Source organism: Meles meles, chromosome 1, assembly GCF_922984935.1.
Source record: "Meles meles chromosome 1, mMelMel3.1 paternal haplotype, whole genome shotgun sequence".
Classification (NCBI taxonomy): Eukaryota; Metazoa; Chordata; class Mammalia; order Carnivora; family Mustelidae; genus Meles; species Meles meles.
The window spans coordinates 174794092-174815190 of NC_060066.1; the positions used below are offsets into that span (position 1 = coordinate 174794092).

Below are 21099 nucleotides of genomic sequence, written 5' to 3' on the forward strand. Positions count from 1 at the left end.
TTGTGATATACAGCAAATTACACCAAGAGAGGTAAGAGATTCTGTTGGTTTGATGCTAATAATGAGAAGTGTATATTATCACAGAAGCAATGTGAGTGGTTTTTAGAAGGATGCTACTGCTTAGTGTTTACCATAGAGTAAATATTTGAGAGATGTTGACATCATCTTACTTGGTTTATTTTTTTTTTCCCTAATTAGTATTATATATGGATGTGGAATCTGATTTTCATGCCAAAGTTCCTGTTGTGGTATGCAAAGATCGGAAAAGGTTGGTAACAATGAATAGAAAATATTTTTCGAAATAACAGTAGCTGAATACATAGTGAACATTTCCAAGACAGAAAATTTTATTTTAGATTTCTCTTTGGATTAATATAACTAACCTAGTTTCCATTTACTAAAAACAAAAGCTTACTAAAAGCTTGTGAACAAGAAATAGAATTACCAGTTAAAAACAAGACACAGTAAGGTAAAACTTACTGTTTCTTTTTTCTCAAGTTCATTCGTCCAACAGTATTGAACATTTACTATATATTAGGTACTGCTTTGCTGTAGGGATACAAGCATAAATAAGAAATATCCACTCTTCTTAAGGAGCTCACAGTTTTTTAGAATCTAGTTTTTGGTTCCCTAAATTGAATGAGTTATTGACGACTATTCTTGCCTTTCTAGTCAGATGTCTATAGGACTGAGAGAACAATGTGCCTGTAAAAAAGGAAATTGAAATAATCCTGTTTGAGATCAATGTGGGAGACATGGAAACAATATAGAAATAATTAAGTGTTCTTTTACTGAAAACTAACCTATATATCTTAAATTTTATGAGTATATTTTCTTATTCCAAGTTAGAAGGATCTATGGATCTAATCTAAGGATCTAATTCAACTTTGTTGTTTTCTAATTAGAAAATTGAGACATGGAGGAACTGAATGATTTGACCAAATTCATATCATGTAGAGTAAAATCAGAATTGGAATGGAAGTATTCTGACTTCTAGTGTTTTTTGTTTTTTTTTTTGTTTTCTAACCACATTGTATCAAATCGCCTCTTTGTGGAACCTCAGATACATTCTTCTCCCTGCCACCAAAATATCTCTACTATAATTCTGTCACCCCTTAAGGTAGCTCCTATTTTCATTTACATATAAGCATCACCTGTGGGTTAATACATACATCCTTTCTAATCTGGAAGTAGCAGTAAAACCTAGAAGTAGCAGTAAAACCATAAAAGCTTGGATAGGAAAAATTAGAGTCAGTAATTATAGCTAGTCAGTTCAGCATTTTATTTTTTTCTTTTTATCCTATGCAAAGCCAAAAGGATGAACTGGGAAGATATGTTGGACCACTTGATATTGATGAGATCAATATCTTTGATGTAAAACAAATTTTGTGATTTCTGATGAATTTAAGTTCTGAATAAGGTTGAGGTTTATTTGTGAAGTACAAATGAGTATTTAAAACATCTTTATATGGAACTCTAGTGATGGAAATGATTATAGTTTTCAGTAAGCTCTCAGTTTATTAAAGTCTTATTTTTATTATGACTTCCTAGGTATTAAAATATGGTGACTGAGACAAATCATGAGAAACTCTGGACTCCAGGAACAAACTGAGGGTTACAGAAGTGAGGGGATGGGGGAATGGGGTAACCGGATGATAGGGATTAAGGAGAGAACATGTGGTGATGAGGATTGGGTGTTATATGCAACTAATGAATCATTGAACACTACATCAAAAACTAATGATGTACTATATGCTGGCTAATTGAACATAATAATAAAACAATGCAAAAAAATTATGATGACTAGAAAGGATAGCCATAGGGTTTGGAATATTCTGGTTTGTAAGATATTAATTCAGTGAAATTTGTTTCTGTCTCATTCACAGTGGTTTGCTTTGTAGAGTGAGTGCAGGAAATGATATGGCATGCCTCACTACTGATTTACTTGCTGCTCTTGGCAAGTTGGAACCTGTCTTTACTCCCTTGGTGTTAGCCTTTCGCTACTGGGCTAAGGTAAGTGGAGCAGAGGGAAAAAAAGTACCTGTCTTTAAGGAAACTCAGGCTTTTTCTTGCACTAACATGTAACATAAATCTTAATATTTGGAGATAAAATTGTTATCTGTGCTAGACAGAAAGTGCTATGGCAGGTTCTGATTATGGACATGAAAATAAAGCAGTCTCACAAACATAGAATGATTTGTTTTTCTTCCTTTTATGTAGTACAGAAGTGTTTTCTATTGCATAGTAAATGAGGCTTTTTCATTTTTCACTTTTAATGTGAGTGAAAGTTGTAAGATATAAGTTAGTGCATACGTTTGCAAGGTTTTTTTGTTAACATCTTTTTTCCCCATCTCTGTCTTCGAACAATATTCTCTGTACTCTAAATCATTGATAAACCTACACACTTTCTGATTGGGTAACTGCTGAGAATCAGTTGTTTCCTAATTTAGAATTAATTATTAAAGGCTGTGGTTCCCTTTGTGGTAATTTCTTTGATATGAAGGTAAGGAGGAGTAATAAAATAATTACTGTTACCAATCCAAATGACTAGAGAGAGTATAGCTTTTCTGTGTATGTTCTTATCAGTGTACTCTTCATGACTTGTTATATTAGTGATGAGGAAATTTTCAGTCTTACACAAGAGGATGGATTAAGGAACTATGGGGGAATGATAAAGGATAGCAACAATTGCTAGAGAATTCTTTTTGGAATTTTTTGTTTGGACTCGGATAAGAGGATTGAATTCAGGGTTGGGGTAGACTCAGCCTGGTTGGTTGAGTAAGGAATGGCTTGAAAAGTAAGTAACAGTCAGAAATCCCAAGGTTGGTGCTTCTTCAGCTCAAGGCCTTTGTGTTTGCTGTTCACTTCATCTAGAATTTTCATTCCCCACATTTCTAGCATGGTCACTTTTTTACTTTTTTCAGGTTTGTGCTCAAATTTCACCTTTTCAGAGTTCTCTGAATCACCTTATATAAAATAGCATTGCTTCCATCATTCTCCCTGCTTTTACCTTGCTTTATTTTTTTCATAGAACTTGCCATACATGCATTTATTTGTTTGTGATCTGTTTTCTTCCAAGAAAATTGTGAACTTAGTGAGGAAAACTGTTTTATTTATTCACTGATGGTCCCAGTCCTGCTTATTTTATTGCACATGATGTGCATTTAATAAGTATTTATTGAATATATGCATGGCCCAATTTCTTCAGAAAGGGGATTTTTAACCATTGGAAGTGACTGGGAGCACTGAACCAGACTGAGGGATATAGTGAGTACCTCTCCTTGTTTATTTCATTATCCCTTATGCCTAGCATACTATAGAAATTTAGTACTGTGAGATGGAATAAACCAATTCCAACTCTCGTTTTCATAAATCTGTGATTTTTTAGCAAGACTTGAGCCTCATTTTTTCCATCTGGAGAAATTATGTCGAAGGTGATATGAAATAATGCATGAGGCTGTACTTTGAACTCTGAAATGCTACACAATTTTTTAAATTGGCAACTGAGAGTATTTAAACAACAGTAAGTCAATAGGAATAAGAACTGGTGCAAAAACTCTAGTAACCAAGGTTTCTCAGAGTGTGCGATGAGACTGGTACATGAAACATGGTACATGTCATTCAGGAAGCTCAGTGTAGGTTATTGGTTTCGTAAGGGATGAAAGAATAAACAGTTGGATGGTACTTCTTAATTATGCCCTAATTTTCTGGTTATCGTAAAATAGTGTCCGTTTTCTCACAGACATTCTTTTATTCAAGTAAATAGACTTGGTAGAAGAATATAAATGATACTCAAGTAATTTTCATTGGGGGGGTGGGATTTGATCTATAAACTTTCTTTTCTAAAGTGCTCTTAGAAGAGTACATTGATTCTAAATGTACCAGTCAATGAAGGACACTAAACTTCCATACAATGCGGGTTGCAGAGTAGTTCTTTCCTATTTCCAACATAACAGTGTGTCTGATTTTTCGCAGTTTGTCTTAGTTATAAAGAGCTTTTTTTATGGCTTTCATTTTCTGGGTTTATTGTAAGAAACCTAAAAATAATTCCTGGTATATTTTTCCTCTCAAAGATTTTTTAAATTTAAATTTTATTATTACTGTTTTTTTGAGATTTTATTTATTTATTTGTCAGAGAGAAAGCACAAGCTGGGGGAATGGCAGGCAGAGGGAGAAGCAGGCTCCCTTGTTGAGCACGGAGCCTGATATATGGGACTTGATCCCACCCCTTTGAGGTGTCCCTCAAAGATTTATTTATTTAAAAGATTTTATTTATTTGTCAGAGAGAGAGAGAGCATGATCAGGGGGAGTGGCATGCAGAGCAGGCAGAAGGAGAAGCAGGCCTCCTGCTGAGCAGGAAGCCCAATGAAAGACTCTGTCCGAGGACCCTGGGATCATGCCCTGAGCCAAAGGCAGATGCTCAACTGACTGAGCCACCCAGGTGTCCCTCAAAGATTTTTTTTTAAACAGTTTTATTTATCTTGAAGTTTTAAGCCACATTGCACATCTTACAATAAAGCATGGATTTTCTATACCTTGAGGCCTTAGATAAATTCCAGTTTATAAATATATTCTTGCAACTGATCTAATAAGATTGCTGTTGACTATTCTCTGGTTGTCTTCTCCTCTTAAGTAGCTATATTTTTAGCATTCCAGTAGTAGGAAATAGTTTCTTAATAAAGCCTCTTAAGACACTTTAGGCTTGGGGCACCTGGGTGGCTCAGTGGGTTAAGCTTCTGCCTTTGGCTCAGGTCACGATCCCAGGGTCCTGGAATCAAGCCCCACATCGGACTCTCTGCTCAGCAGGGAGCCTGCTTCCTCCTCTCTCTCTGCCTGCCTCTCTGCCTACTTGTGATCTCTGTCTGACAAATAAATAAATAAAATAAAATAAAATAAAATAAAATAAAATAAAACAAAAAAACAACACTTGAGGCTTCGCAGTCTCTTATAGTCAGGTTTCCTGACTGAGAGCCAGTTTTTGTGGTTAATAAAAGAATTAATTTTAGCAGTATTTGACATCTGAAAGAGATCCCTAGAGATAGCTACATTCAAAAAGTTAAACTGGACCACTTTCTTATACCTTACACAAAAACAAACTCAAAATGGATTAAAGACTGGATTCCTGGGTGGTTCAGTTACTTAAGCATCTGCCTGGCTCAAGTCATGATTCCAGGGTCCTGGGATAGACTCCTTCATCAGGCTTCCTGTATCTGATTCTCCGTTTCCCTTTGCCTGCTGCTCTGCCTGCTTGTGTGCGTGTGTGCCTGTTCTCTGTCAAATAAATAAAATTATAAATATAAAAATGAATATAATAAGATAAATACAATCTTTTAAAAAAGGACTAAAGACCTAAATGTGAGACATAAAACCAGAAAACATAGGCAGTAATTTCTTTGACTTAGGCCTTAGCAACCTTTTTTTAGATGTGTCTTAGGCAAGGGAAACAAAAACAAAAGTAAACAGTTGGGACTATATCAAAATAAAAAGCTTTCATACAGTGAAGGAAACCATCAACAAAACAAAAAGGCCACCTTACTGAATGGGAGAAGATATTTGCAAATGACATATTTGATAAGTGCTTATTATCCAAAATATATGAAGAACTTCTACAGTTCAACACTAAAACACCAAGTAAGAGACATTTTCCAAAGAAGACATATAGGTGGCCAATAGACAAATGAAAAGATGCTCAACATCACTAATCAGGGAAATGCACATCAAAAGCACAGTGAGATAGCACTTTATACCTAGTCAGAACGGCTGGTATCAAAAATATAAGAAATAGCAAGTGTTGCGGAGGATGTGGAGTAAAAAGAACCCTCTTATTATTGGAATATAAATTAGTGCAGCCACTGTGAAAAATAGTATGGAGGTTCCTCAAGAATTTAACATTAGAGGGGCGCCTGGGTGGCTCAGTGGGTTAGGGCCTCTGCCTTCGGCTCGGGTCATGGTCCTAGGGTCCTGGGATCGAGCCCCGCATCGGACTCTCTGCTCGGCGGGGAGCCTGCTTCCTCCTCTCTCTGCCTGCCTCTCTGCCTACTTGTGATCTCTCTCTGTCTGTCAAGTAAATAAATAAAATCTTAAAAAAAAAAAAAAAAGAATTTAACATTAGAAATAACGTCTGATTCATTATTTCTACTACTTGGTGTTTAGCCAAAGAAAAAGAAAACACTAATTTGAAAAGATATATGTGTCCTTACTTTTATACAGCATTATTTACAATAGCCTAAGATATGAAAGTGACCCAAGTGTCCATTGATAGAAGCATGGATAAAGAAGGTCTGTGTGAGTATGTATAGAGATCTTGCTATTTGTGACAATAGGGATGGACATGGAGGGTATTATGTTAAGTGAAATAAGTTACAGAAAGACAAACACAGTGATTTCATTTACATGGAATCTAAAAAACAAAAAAAGTAGGAACAGACCCACAAATACAGAGAACAAACTGGTGGTTTCCAGAGGAGAGGAGGGTAGGGTGATGGGCAAAATGAGTAAAGAGAAATGGGAGGTACAGGTTTCTGGAATATGAATAAGTTACATGAGTGAACAGTATAGCATAGGGAGTATAGTCAATAGTACTATAATAGTATTGGTGGTTACAGATAGTAGGTATACTTGTGAGCATAGCATGACGTATAGAGTTGTAGAATCATTATGTTGTATACCTGAAACTAATGTAACATTGTATGCCAGTTATATTTAAATTTAAAAAGTTCTGAGGACCAACTGACAGGTAATAAAAAAAAAATAATCTCATACAAGGAAAAAAGAGATCCCTGGGCTTTTTAATTTTTATTTTTTATTGTATGTATAAATACAACTTGAGATACCTGGGTGGCTCAGTTGGTTAAGCGTCTGCCTTTGGCTCAGGTCATGATCCCAGGATCCTGGGACTGAGTCCTGCGTAGGGCTCCTTGCTCAGCTCCTTGCTCAGCGGGGAGCCTGCTTCTTTCTCTGTCTTCTTACTCCTCCTGCTTGCGCTCTCTCTGACAAATAATCTTAAAAAAACAATACAATGTATACCTTGATAATTTGATACATGTATTAATTGTGAAATGATTACCAACCTGTTACCTCACACAGTTACCTTTATTGTGTGTGTGGTGAGAACACTAGGGATGTACCTTCTTAGCAAATTTTAGGTGTATAGTATGGTAGCGTTACCTGTGGTCACCATGCTGTATACATTAGATCACCAGAACTTACTCATTTTATGTAACTGAAATTTTTTATCCCTTGACCAAAATATATCCATTTCCCTCTCCCAGCCTCTGGTAACTACCATTTTAAACTCTACTCTTATGAGTTTGACTATTTTAGATTCTACATAACAGAGATTAGCATTTATCTTACGGCATCTGTTTTCTTTCACTTAGCAAAATGTCCTCTTGGTCCACTCATGTTATTGCAAACAGGAGAATTCTCTTTTTTAAGGCTGAATAAAATACCATTGTAGGTGTGTACCAACTTTTCTTTATCTCTGTTGATAGACATTTAGGTTGTTTCCACAGCTTGGCTAGGAGATCCCTCCCTGTGTTTTAAAAACTCTCTTGTAAACTTCCTAAATGTTGTTACTCTGTGAGATGTTCAGTAGTGTTAACAGCATACATGAACAGTTCCTTACAGTCACCAAAAAGTTTTTAATTAACTTGATTTAGTCATTAGGCAGCATACCTCCTGTCCTAGGACTCTGGATAAATGGGAATTTATTCTAGTGGAAAGATTGAGGCTCTTTTTTTTTTTTTTTTTTTTAAGATTTTATTTATTTATTTGACAGAGATCACAAGTAGGCAGAGAGAGAGAGAGAGAGAGAGAGGGAAGCAGGTCCCTGCTGAGCAAATAGCCTGAAGTGGGGCTCGATCTCAGGGTCCTGGGATAGTGACCCATGCCAAAGGCAGAGGCTTAACCCACTGAGCTCCTGAGCTCAGTGCTCCTGAGGCTCTTTTTATAAGTGTTTTTTATCCTTTCATTTTAAATTGTATTCTTCCCCCCCCCCCCCCCCCCCAAGTAAGCTCTATGCCCAACATGGGGCTTGAACTCATGACCCCAAGTACAAGAGTCTTACTCTGTCGACTAAGCCAACCAGGAGCTCCTGTATTCTTAAATTTACCAAGCCATTAAACGTTAGTGATTGTTATCTTTATTACCTAAATAAAAAATGGAAACAAAATTTTTAAAAAGCTAGTATAGACTAGTCTTAGATGCAAAAGTCTAAATGAAATACAAGTACAGTAAATTAGTGTATTAAAAGGTTATATTCCATGACTATACAGCGTTTATTTCAGGAGTATAATAATGGCTTAATATCAGGAAATCTGTTAACATAATTTATTAACAGTTTGAAGCCGAAAAAACGTGGATACTGAAAAGGCATGTTTTTCATTAAAAAAAAAACCCTCTTAAATAAACTAGTAAAGGAAATTGATGAAGACTTTACTAAAAAAATAACAAACATTTTAAACAGTGAATTACTCAAGCAGTAGGTGTTAGAATTAGGAGTATTATAGAGATGTTCTCTAGTAATGTCATACATTGTTTCGGGAGATTTAAACATGCAATAAGAAAATGAAATAATGTAAATATTGGAGAAACAAAATTTTTTTAAAGATATGATTGTATACCTATACAACTTTAGTAATAAAACTGTTGGGATTTATAAGAGAATTGAAAAGAAAGAATTTTAAGATGACAAATTACAATATAAACATATAATAATCAGTAGCTTTTTTTCTGTCATGGGAATAACCTGGTAGAGTGGAAATGGAAAAATATTCCTTAGCGATAGTGACACAAATTGTAAAATACTAAGGAATAAATTTAATTTAAAAGGTACAGGAAGAAAATTGTATTATTGAAATATAAAAATGAAATCTGAACAAATTCATTTATTCAGCGAACATTTGTTGAATGCTTCCTGTGTGCCAGACGCTACTCTAGGTGCTTGAAATATCTAACAAGATATATAGAGTCCTGCTGTCATGAAGCTTACATACTTGTGGAAGAATCAGCCAGTAAATAAATATATAAGTAACACAGTATCTGATAGATTTTAGTGCTGTAAAAATGAGATGATGTGATAAGCGAGTGGCATTATATCAGATGGTTAGAGAAGGTCTTTTTGAGGAAGTGATATGTAAACTCAGACCAGCAGCAACCAGCCACTTGAAAGTCTCAGGGAATAGCATCCTTGATAGCTAGTACAAAGCTTCTGAGGTACGGATGAGCTTGTAAGACCAGAAAGAAAGGCAGGAGTGACTGGAGTGAAGTGAGAGTGAATGTTTCAGTGGTAAGGAATTTGGATTTTTTTTTTTTTTTTTAAGATTTTATTTGTCAGAGAGAGAGAGAAGGCTTGCGCCCGAGTGAGCATGGGGAGGGGGAGGAGGGAGGAGCTGAGGGAGAAGCAGACTCCCTGCAGAGCAGGGAGCTCAATGGGGGACTTGATCCCAGAACGCTGGGATCAGGACCTGAGCTGAAGGCAGATGCTAAACTGACTGAGCCCCCTAGGCATCCCAGGAATTTGGATTTTAATTGCAGTGAGAAAGCAGTTTTAAAAGTGGTATATGAGTTGATGTGATTTATGCTTTGAAAAGATCTTTCTCGGATAAAAAGTACAAGGAGAGAACTCATTAATCAGGCTGCTGTAGTAGATCAGCCAGAGGTGATAATGGTCTATGCTAGGTTAAAATAGATATGAAGCATAATAGACAGATTTGGGATAAGTTTTGGAGGTAAGACTTGTAGAGGTATTGGTTATGAGAGTTTAGGAGAAGTGAGTAATTAATGAAAACTCTGAATTTTTGGAAACTGCAAAGATACAGAGTTCTTAGATAAGGATATGGTACCCTTAAAATGTAAAGTCATCTTAATTTTCAAATGTACGGTAATTTCAATTAGAAATACCCAGAATTTAAAAAAATTTGATAAAATTGTCTTAAAATTAGTATGGAATAATGTTTGTGGGTACCCAGAAGAATTCAGAAAGAGAACATTAGTGAAGGGGACCTACTTTACCACTGTAAAACTGCTTACTCAAGGATATGCCTTTGGCAAAGGAATAGACAATTAGATTTGTGGAATAGAAGTCCAGAAGTAGATCCTAATGTAAATGAAATTTTAATGTATGAAAAAATAAAATATTTCATTTCAGTAATAAAACAGTGGTTTATTTGGTAAATGGTGCTGTCACAACTGTATTTTTTAATTTAATTTATTTTTAACTGCATTTTAAAATTTAATTTTGTTTTATTTAAATTCAATTAATTAGTATATAGTGTATTACTAGTTTCAGTGAACAACCGTGTATTTCTTGAAGAAAATACTGTTGAATCCTTAGGGGACTAAGTGCAAAAATAAATTCTACTTAATGAAAAATCAAAATTTTAGGAGAAAAGTTAAGAGTATGTATATATGCTATGGTTTGGAGAAACCTTACCATGATAGGAAACCTAGAAGCTATATTGCAAAAGCCTATTTAACTATATATACACACACATTAATATATTTTACATGATAAAAGCTACCTTAAATAAGGTCAAAATAAAAACAGATTGGGAAAAATAACATTATCCAAGTGCATGTACCAGATTTAGAGGTTTATTAACTATAATGTAAATTGATATGCAGTGTGTACAAATAGAAAAAGTTGGCAAAAGATTCAATAGGCGGTTAAGAAAAGAGCACATCTAAATGGTTAGTAAACATAAAAATTGTGTAATATCTTAACATTGAGGACATGCAAATTGAAGTAATTATTAGATAATTGTATCACATTGGCATTTTCTTTTTTAAGATTATTTATTTATTTATTTGATGGACAGCAGGAGAGCACAGGCAGGGGTAGCAGCAGAAGGAGAGGGAAAAGCAGGCTCCTTCCTCAGCAGGGTGCCAGATGCAGGCCTGTGTGGGCAGATCCCAGGACCCTGGGATCATGACCTGAGAGGAAGACAGTAGATTAACCAATTGAGCCACCCAGGCTCCCACCCTTGGCATTTTTTTAAAAGTGGTAATACTTAGTGTTTGAAAGTGTTGTGTGTACACTGATGTTAACTGGTGAAAAGAGGAATTTTTGTAGTGATTTTGGAAAACTGTTATTAGAAATTAGGTATTTCACACATTTTTATTTTTATTTATTTACTTATTTTTAAAGATTTATTTATTAGAGAGAGAGTGCAAATGAGCTCACGGGTGGGGAGAAGCAAAGAGGGAGAGAGAAACCCAAGCAGACTCAGCACTAAGCACAGACACCAACACAGGTCTTGATTCCATGACCCTGAGACCACAAACCTGAGCTGAACTAAGAGATGGATGCTTAACTGACTGTGCTACCCAGGCACCCCTTTATCACACATTTTTAAATCCAGCAAACACATTCTTGGGAAAACAGCTCATATAAATAAGCACCAATAATTAGGAAATGCATATAAGGGTAAAATAGCGTTTTTTAAAGTGGCAAAAATTGGGAACAAAATGTGAATGTTCTTGGGTAGGAAGATTATTAAGTAGCCATACAGATCATAATGTATAATTTAAGCATTTAAAAGAATGCTAGGAAAATAAGTAAATAAATAAATGTGTTATATACTAATTGACTTAGAGGAATTTTGTTGGTACATTGTTGAGAAAAATAATACACAGATGTGTATAATACATTATTTTGGTAAGAGAATGACATAAAACAAAATCCTTCCTGCATTTATATAGAAAATAGAAGTACATAGGAATACATTTGTATATGGTTATTAGAGTATAGAAAAAGGCATGTAAGAGTTCATGAATGATCGTTAACATTGAGGCAGAAGTAGAAGGCAAGGTAAAATATTTTAAAATGTGTACACAGTAAAAGCACTATGTATGATATTCCATTTAACTCCATACCATTTTAATTCCATTACAATATATATGTTACTTTATATGCAATAAAGAAATGAATGAAAGATTGTCACCATTGTGTTAACAGTTATTTCAGTGTGGTGAGTGATCATAGTAAAAAAAAATTATGGGGGGAACAAAGAAGATTAAAGCTAATGGCAGTATTTTCTCCCCTTCTGTTTTGCAGTTATGCTATATTGACTCCCAAACTGATGGTGGAATCCCTTCCTACTGTTTTGCTTTAATGGTGATGTTTTTTCTACAACAAAGAAAACCCCCTCTTCTTCCTTGCTTACTTGGAAGTTGGGTAAGCATGAATTTGTGACATATATGTGCATGTATATGTGTAGTTTGCTCTGACAGAGTACTCTGTTCAGACATTTTAAGCGGAATTTGGTTTGTTTGTTTGTTTGTCCATCTTTTTGTTTTTTGTTTGTTTTTTTTTAATAATTTTTCCACTACCAATTTGGAATGCCTTTTTATATAGATTGAAGGCTTTGACCCAAAAAGAATGGATGACTTTCAGCTGAAGGGCATAGTAGAAGAGAAGTTTGTGAAGTGGGAATATAATTCAAGTAGTGCAACTGAGAAAAACTCAATTGCTGAGGAAAACAAAGCTAAGGCAGACCAACCAAAAGATGATACCAAGAAGACAGACACAGACAACCAAAGTAATGCCATGAAGGAAAAACATGGCAAAGTAAGCTTTTTTTGTTTTTGTTTTTGGCTTTTCTATCTGTAGAATTTGTGATGCCTTCTATTGAAGCTGCTCTTTAATAGTAGATTGACTGACTGCATAAGCCTCTTGGCCTCATTTTCCTCATCTGTAAAGTGAGGGGTTGATCTGGTTTAGTTTTTCAGTACTGAGATTCCCTAATGAATTTGTACCTCATTTTGGAAGATGTGTATTGTTTGAATCATATCATATGGTAATTCTTTGTATCTTTTTCATTTAGACAAGGAAAATTTCCTTCAGGAGTTGGGCTGTGATCACAACTTTAGCATATGGGAATTATGTTGCCAGATTGGTGGAAAAATAAAGGCCCTTTCCTCCTCTGTTGGGGGTGGCTTGCTTATTTAATCTTCAACATTCATTTATAAAGGTCCTGCTATATGCCAGACATTATCTTGAGGGCTAGGGAACCAAAGATGAATATCCATGGAAGTATGTAGTCTTCTGAAATAGACATATTATTACAGAAATAAAAGCATTACTGAAATGGTTGCCCTAGCTATACTGAATTATATGTAGTTCCCTGAACATTCATTCATTCATTCTTAGTGCCTTCAACTCTCCCACTTTCCTAGACTTCTTTTTCCTCTCCTCTCAAACCACCAATACTCAACTAATGATTTTGCTTATTACTTCACTGAGAAAACTGAAGAAATCAAAAGAGAACTTCTGCATATTCCCACCACCACCTGCTGCTATCTCACATAGTCTGCTTTGTTGCCTGCTTTCAAAAAGGAACTTCCCAAGTTGCTATCTAATTTTCTCCACTTGGGTATTTAATCCCATCCATTCTTATTTATTCTAGAACACTGCTCTAGCAATTCTTCTCTTTCCTTCCTTAAGTTAACAGTTTTTCATCTATAAGCAAACATGCTTTTATTTCTCCCATTTTGAATAAAAATATGGATATCATTTCCCTTCCCAGCTATTCCTTTGTACCCTTTTCCAGTAAAACTTCTTGAAAGAATTGTTCATATTCGTTATTTCCAATATCAGTTTCCTCTTAACTCACTGTAATCAGGCTTTGACCCTCATCAACCTACCAAAACTTGTATTGTCAATATCATTTATCTTCCATGTCGCTAAATCCAATTGTTGCTTCTCAATTTTTATATTTTTGATGTATCAGCAATATTTACCAGTGGATTACTCTGAAAAATTTGTTAACTTGACTTTCAGGATAGCACACCCTTGGCTGATTATTTCTTCTCAGTCTTTGTCGCTGGTTTCTCCTTTCCACTTGAATCTCTTAATGTTGGCATGCTCCAGGGCTCAGTCCCCGATCCCTTCGCCTTTCTTCTGCATCTGCACTCCCTTGGTGATCTTACCCAGTTGCATGGGTCTTACATACATCAGTATAATATATAATACTCCCTAATTTAAATCTTCAGCCAAGCCACACTCCTGAATTCTGTAGTTGTATGCAACTGCCTTTTTAATTTATCTACTTAGATGTCTTAAACTTAACATGCCTAAAACTGGACTCCTGGTCTTCCTCTTTCTCCACATGCAGTGTTCACATCTAAATTGATGGCACTTTGTCCTTTCAAATGCTCAAGCATTTGAAAAGCCTTGGAGTCATCTTTTACTTCTCTCTTTTATACCCTGTATCAAGTCTGTCAGGAAATCCTGTCATTTTTATTTCAAAATATATTTAGAATTTGACCACTTCTCACCACCTGCACTGTTAACATGCTCATCCTAGCCACCATCATCTTTGACTTGGATTACTACTGTAGTCTCATAATGAGTTTCCCTGTATCTGCCATTGTTCTTTATACAGTTGACCCTTGAATAACATGGATTTAAACTGTGCATGTCCACTTACGTGGATTTTTTTTTCAATATAGCCTAGTACTATAAATGTATTTTTCTCTTATAATTTTCTTAACATTTTCTCTAGCTTACTCTGAGAATACAGTACATGATAAATATAACATAAAATATGTATTGGTTGACTATGTTATCAGTAAGCCTTTTGCCTAACAGCATATATCAGTGGTTAAGTTTTGAGGGAGTCAAAAGTTAATATGCAGATTTTGACCTCATAAGGGTCCATGTGCCCCTAACCCCTGTGTCGTTCAGGAGCCAACTGTAGTCTGTTCTCAGCACAATAATCAAAGTGGTTCTTCAGAAACTTAAGTCATACCATGTCCTTCCTTCTCTCCACACTCAAAATGCTTCAGTTGCTCCTCATTTAATTTAGAATACAAACTGAGGAATCCTTACTGACTAGTCCTTTGTTTTTCTCTTCTCTTCTTCCCCTTTCTCTGCTACTCTAGTTTTCATGGTTTTCTTTTTAAAGCTAGTAACACTTCTAGTTAGTGTGTTTGCTCTATCTATTCCCTATTCCTAGAATGCTTTTCCCTCTTCTTCAAATCATACCTTTTTAACAAGATCTGTCCTGACCATGCTATTTAACACTGAAACCATGTCATACTCCCATACTTCCAATTCGTTTTTTACTAAACCCACTCAACTTCTTTTCATTTCCACAGCACTTTGCTTTTTCTAACTCGCTGTGTAATTTACTTGTTTTTTGTTATCCTCTTCCCCTGGAAAGGAAGATCCAGTAAGGCAAGGATCTCGAGGTTTTTTTTTCACAGATACAGCCCAAGTGCCTGGCACATAGTAGGCACTGGATGAATAGTCATAGAATTGAATGAATGAATGACAATTTATGTTCCTTAGTGGTCATTTTTAGCTAATTCCTTTAGAATTCAGATATTATCTCTTTTATTAAAACCCCCCTAATTTAGAGGCCTATGTTAGCACACAGTCTTTACTGTATTGTTAAATTGTCTCTTCCTTTCCTAATACTCTGTGAAGTAGGACCTCTCCTTATATGAGTGGTAGTATGGTAGGTAGAGTGATTAGCAAGATAAATTCAGTAGCCAGGTGGTCCTGAGTCAAATCCTTTCCCTGTATTATCTACTTTATAGAGTTGTTAGAATTAATAGTAACTGTATGTGCAACACTTAAAAAGAGTGAATGATGCAGAGTGACCATTATGTTTAAGTGTGAATGCTCATTATTTTTTTTATATCCCCAGTACAGTGCCAGGGACATAGTAGGTTCTAAATAAATGATTGCTGAATGAAGGAATTAGATTTTGAAAGCGCAGGGCATTTACTTAGATTTTTAAAGCAATTAGCAGAACAAGGAGCTGCAGTAATTGTTATGCAGTGGTTTACAACCTTGGCTGCACAGGAGAATCACTTAGGGGGCTTTAAAAATCCCATTGCCCAGTCCATTGCCCAGGTCAGTTAAATCAGAATCTTGGGAAGGGTATGGGAGGTAGGAATGGTATGGAGCTTAGGTACTAGTGTATTTTAATGTTCCCAATGTGATCTGATATAGCCAAGGTTGAGAATCACTGGTTTAATGGGAAAAACATAAAATTCTTGTAGTCAGTGAACCAGGACTGTGTTCCCAGCTGTGTAAGTTACTTCTTTATGCCTCAGTTTTTGTAAAAGTAATGTCTAAGATCTTTTTAAATGAAAATTCAGTGATTCTGTAGTTCTGTGAAACCTAAATGAAAAGTATTTTTTCTTTTCCAGTCTCCTTTAACATTGGGAACACCAAATCAGGTATCCTTGGGGCAGTTGTGGTTAGAGCTGCTAAAATTTTACACACTGGATTTTGCTTTGGAAGAATATGTCATATGTGTAAGGATACAAGATATTTTAACAAGAGAAAACAAAAACTGGCCTAAAAGGCGAATAGCTATTGAAGGTGAGATGATATGTTATATTTCATTTGGAGAATATGTTTTTGTGCTACTCGTCATTTGTTTCTTCTTCTTTTTTTAAAAAAGATTTTATTTATTTATTTGGCAGAGATCACAAGTAGGGAGAGAGGCAGGCAGAGAGAGAGGAGGAAGCAGGCTCCCCACTGAGCAGAGAGCCTGATGCGGGGCTCGATCCCAGGATCCTCGGATCATGACCTGAGCCGAAGGCAGAGGCTTAACCCACTGAGCCACCTAGGCGCCCCTTATCATTTGTTTCTAAAACAGTGTTCTAAATTATATCTCTGGCTTTGTAGCACTGTATATGCCACTAGGTTGTCATTATATATGTCAGGTAAATTCTTTATCAAGTCATGATAGTTTTATAAGATTAATACTAATTTTAAGGTTTCAAAACTATAAATGTATTTTTTGGGTTATTAGCTTATTAGATGCTTTTATTTTCATTTCTTAATTCTTTTGAAAAATTTCAAAAATACAGGAAAATAGAGAAGTTACTCAAAATAGTCTTAGAATATTCCTGTAAGTTTCTGTCATAAAATTATGTTAAAATATAATTTGAAAAATCTGGTTTTTCCATTGTCTTCTAAAGTACCTCATCTCTATGGAATGTGTAAGTCACCGGAGTGTATGTATATTGAGAACATAATCACTGGTGTTATAGTAGAGTTGTATGGTGACAGATGGTAGCTACACGTGGTGAGCACAGCGTTAACTAAAGAGTTTTTGGATCACTATGTTGTGCAACTGAAACTATAATGTAACATTGTCAGCTATACTTCAAAAACATTTAAAAAAAAAGTGCCTCAGTTGTTAAATATGGCTAAGCCAAAGAGAAGAAAGATTGATTTGGGAAAAACAAATTGTTGACAAAAAAATTTCACATGAAATCCCAAGAATATTAAGATTTTAGAATGCAAAGTAATAGAATGGTTTCTAGAAAACTTATATCATGCAGCATTTCACTTTTTACAGATTGGGAACTGAATTTCTGTCCATTATTGTAGTCTGTTTAGACAATATATTCTTCTGTTCCCTGTCCTCTGTTGGCCTTCTGTAGACCCACAGATACTCTTACACACTCGAAAATGTACTTAAATCTTATACACTTACATAGAGTGAATAAATGAGCTCGAAAGCTTGTAGCTTTCATAATTGGTCTTCTCGTTTTTTTCTTTTTCCTCTTCTAGAAGGAGAGTGAAAATGTTTGGGTTTAGGTAATAACCTGTGGACTTAGATAACAACAAAAAGTAACAGATACCCAAACATTAACAATCTGAAGCCTGCCTGTTAATTCTTTTACTTGATGATCTTGAGTAGTGGAGAAAATGTGTATCTTTTGGGTGTCATTTGTTCTTTGTATTTATTTATATTATTATATATATTATATTTAATTTTTGTATTTAAGGCTTATAAAATCCAAAAACTGCTAAGCATTTTTGGGGTCTTTTATATTTTCTTAATTATGAGGATGTAGTTGATATAAACCTTTCCAGCATACCCATTTTAGACTGGACCTTAAATTTTGGTTTAATTTTCTTTTCTTTTCTTTTTTTTAAAAGGATTTATTTATTTATGTAACAGAGAGAAATCACAAGTAGGCAGAGAGAGAGGGGGAAGCAGGCTCCCCGCTGAGCAGAAAGCCGGATGCTCTGAGGGGCTTGATTCCAGGACCCTGAGATCATGACCTGAGTGGAAGGCAGAGGCTAACCCACCCCAAATTTTACTTTCTTGGATCTTTTTTTTCCTGCTTTTTTATTTTTCCTTATTTCTCCCTTTAATTTTCTGATTTCACTGAAATTAAATGTTAAAATCACATTTTTTTAACTTGAAGCTTTGAGAATTTTAGGTTATATTTTGTTTGCTTAAATTGCAAGGAGAATGTAGCTAAAGAACATTGTGATGAGATGAAAATTATGAATGGGTCCTGGAGGCTTGAAAAATTTCATCTAATGACAGCCTAGGAAGGCATAACAGTTTGCCTTTATCTACCAATTTTATCATTGAAATTTTTAAATTACTGAGCTGGTGTTCTTGGCCAACCTCTCATTAATTACCCTTGTTATTATTCTTTTCTCTTTTCCCCTTAGCATTTTTATTTTATGACAGAAACAAAGGAAAAGATGTTTGCTGTTTTATTTCCCATACTCATTTTACAGAAACTCCCACTTAGACTTTAGGTTAGGAAAGGTTTGGGAAATTGTACTCTGCTGACAGTATAGCAGTTCAAATCTGTTTGAGTAAGCTTGGAATTGTAGTTTGTTAGTAGATACTTAACAACTGACCATTTCCTTTTAGATCCATTTTCAGTCAAGAGGAATGTTGCACGGAGCTTAAATAGCCAGCTTGTTTATGAATATGTTGTGGAGAGATTCAGGGCAGCTTATCGGTATTTTGCCTGTCCTCAGAGGAAGGGTGGAAATAAATCTACAGTGGATTCCATGAAGAAAGAGAAGGTGAAAATAAGCAATAAGAAACCAGTGAAGTCTGACAATATGGCATCCAGTTGTTGCATTCTACTTGGAGAAAAAACAGAAAAAATAAATGCAGAAAGAGGTCAACCTGATAAATATGATGAAATGGAATGTACATCGCAGAGATGTATTACTGAAGATAACAGTTTATTAGTAAATGAACTAGATTTGGCTGAACTTGGACAGGAATCTTCTTGTCTTTCTACCAGTGAAGGCAGTGAATTAGAGCCAAAATCAAATAAGAAACAAGATGATTTAGCACCTTCAGAAACTTGTTTAAAAAAGGAACTCAGCCAGTGTAATTGCGTTGATTATAAATCCCCTGACCCAGATGAATCTGTTGGTACAGACTGCAGGTCAAATACAGAAACAGAGAGTTCACATCTCATTGTGAGCACTGACACATCTGCTACCTCTTGCAACTGCAAAGCTACAGAAGATGCTTCTGACCTTAATGATGATGATAACCACCCCACCCAGGAATTATATTATGTGTTTGATAAGTTTATTTTAACCTCTGGCAAGGTAGGATACAGTTTGTAAACAATTTGTAAGATTTTGTGGGTTGTTTTTTTTTTAACAACTGTATTTGTAGTTTTTAGATTCAGAAATGTAAAAATAGCTTCATGATGGTAGACTGCTATATTTTGGTGTATATTTTCACTTTTCATTTTTACATTTTTTCCTGTAGTTGTCTTTAAAGGATGTATATAAAACCCCAAAAGGTTTCAAACCCTTATTACTAGTTGGTTTATTTCACTTTCTCATATAAAAGGATTCATCAGATATTTTGTGAAAATCAGTTTGGCAGAGGCCACAAATATTTAAAAATTTTATTTATGTGTATTTTTTCTTCCACAAAGAAGAATATAAGGTTTGTGAATTCTAATAGTATTTTACTTTAAAGTTTTGTTTGTTTTTTTGACATGGGGTGAGTGAATATAAATTTAATAAAGATAGATGAGCAGAAACTAAGATCAGGAACCAAAAATATGAAAAGTCCAGATTCTGTCTCTGCCATTGAGCTTTTCTTTGGGTGTTGGCATATCCTTTATAAATTAATGAAGTCTTAACTTTTCTACTTTTAAAATGTGATAGTCTGAGCTTTAACTTGATAAATTATGGAAATCAAAATACTCCAGTAACAGAAAAGAAGCAGCAACTACTTTGTTAATGAAAGAAAGTTATAACTAAGTCATATAGCTTCAAATCCAGTATACATAATTGATATATCAGCACCCAAGATGAAAGATTATATAGATCATGTGTAAACAAAGTAGAATATTTTTTTAAAAACCTAGAAAGTTATCCAGTTTGTTTTTATCAATAACTAGTTATTGACAAGCTTTAAAATTTTTAACCTAATTACTAAGCTGTGTTTCTTCATTTTGTGTAAGGTTATATCTATTGCATTTTTTTAAGGTTGCAGTGTTTAGGACGTATGGATTGTTGAAAGAATGAATTGAATGAATTAAATGGCAGGTTTTTAGAAAAGCCTCATAATTATATAACTGCAGTGTACATTTTTTGTTCTCTGTACTTTTTCCCTCTGGAAGTTCCTTTTCTAGAATTTAAATATGTCATTTAAAAAAGTTTTGAAAAGCTAATAAAATTCCTGTGGTATTGTTAATTAGCTCATAGCACAGCATTCCAACAAGTAGAGGTTTCTGTATATAATTTGCATCAGAGTTCATGGCTAGGTAAGTGTTGACGCTAATCCTGGAGGATGAGGCTCTCTGGGATTTAGGCATTTTACAATAAAGAAAAGAATAATGCTCTTCCTTCACCATATGTTTTGTTTAGCTAGTTGGGATACATTACTGTTTTAACTACCTGACTGGTAGTCCTGGAATACATTTTAAATGGTGGTTTGCAATTAACTTTATGGCTGTTGCATAAGAGTTAGCCCTTGCATGAAGTGAAGTTGTTTTTTGAGTTCAGCCCTACAGTTGGGTTTCTTGAGTATCATCCTAATGTAATAAATTGAACCAACTAGCCAGGTGAGGGTTTTATAGTTGATCGACCACGAAGATAGATATTGTTTGGAGTGCAGTGAAAGGTGCCACTTGAAATTTCTTTATAATCTACTTTGTTATGTTAAAGATCTCAGTGGGTTAAATTAATGCACATATTCATCTTGGGAGCTGACTGAAATGTTTGCATTAACCCATACTATTGCATCTTCTAGTATTTTCTGTATCGTACATCTCTGGGTAAATTTGATCTTGATAATATCATTCTAGTAGGGAAGATGAGTTAAAGTGGTTGACTTA

The 21099-nt window shown here is 34.9% G+C and overlaps 1 protein-coding gene across 1 annotated transcript in view; it reads left to right on the plus strand.

Moving 5' to 3' along the window:
- The window catches only part of TUT4 (terminal uridylyl transferase 4), a 124072-nt gene that overhangs the window by 58980 nt on the left and 43993 nt on the right, over window positions 1–21099 (plus strand). The window contains 6 exon segments of the mRNA XM_045998664.1: window positions 199–268; window positions 1887–2013; window positions 12059–12178; window positions 12359–12571; window positions 16165–16339; window positions 18651–19351. Coding sequence (XP_045854620.1) covers window positions 199–268; window positions 1887–2013; window positions 12059–12178; window positions 12359–12571; window positions 16165–16339; window positions 18651–19351 — 1406 coding nt within the window.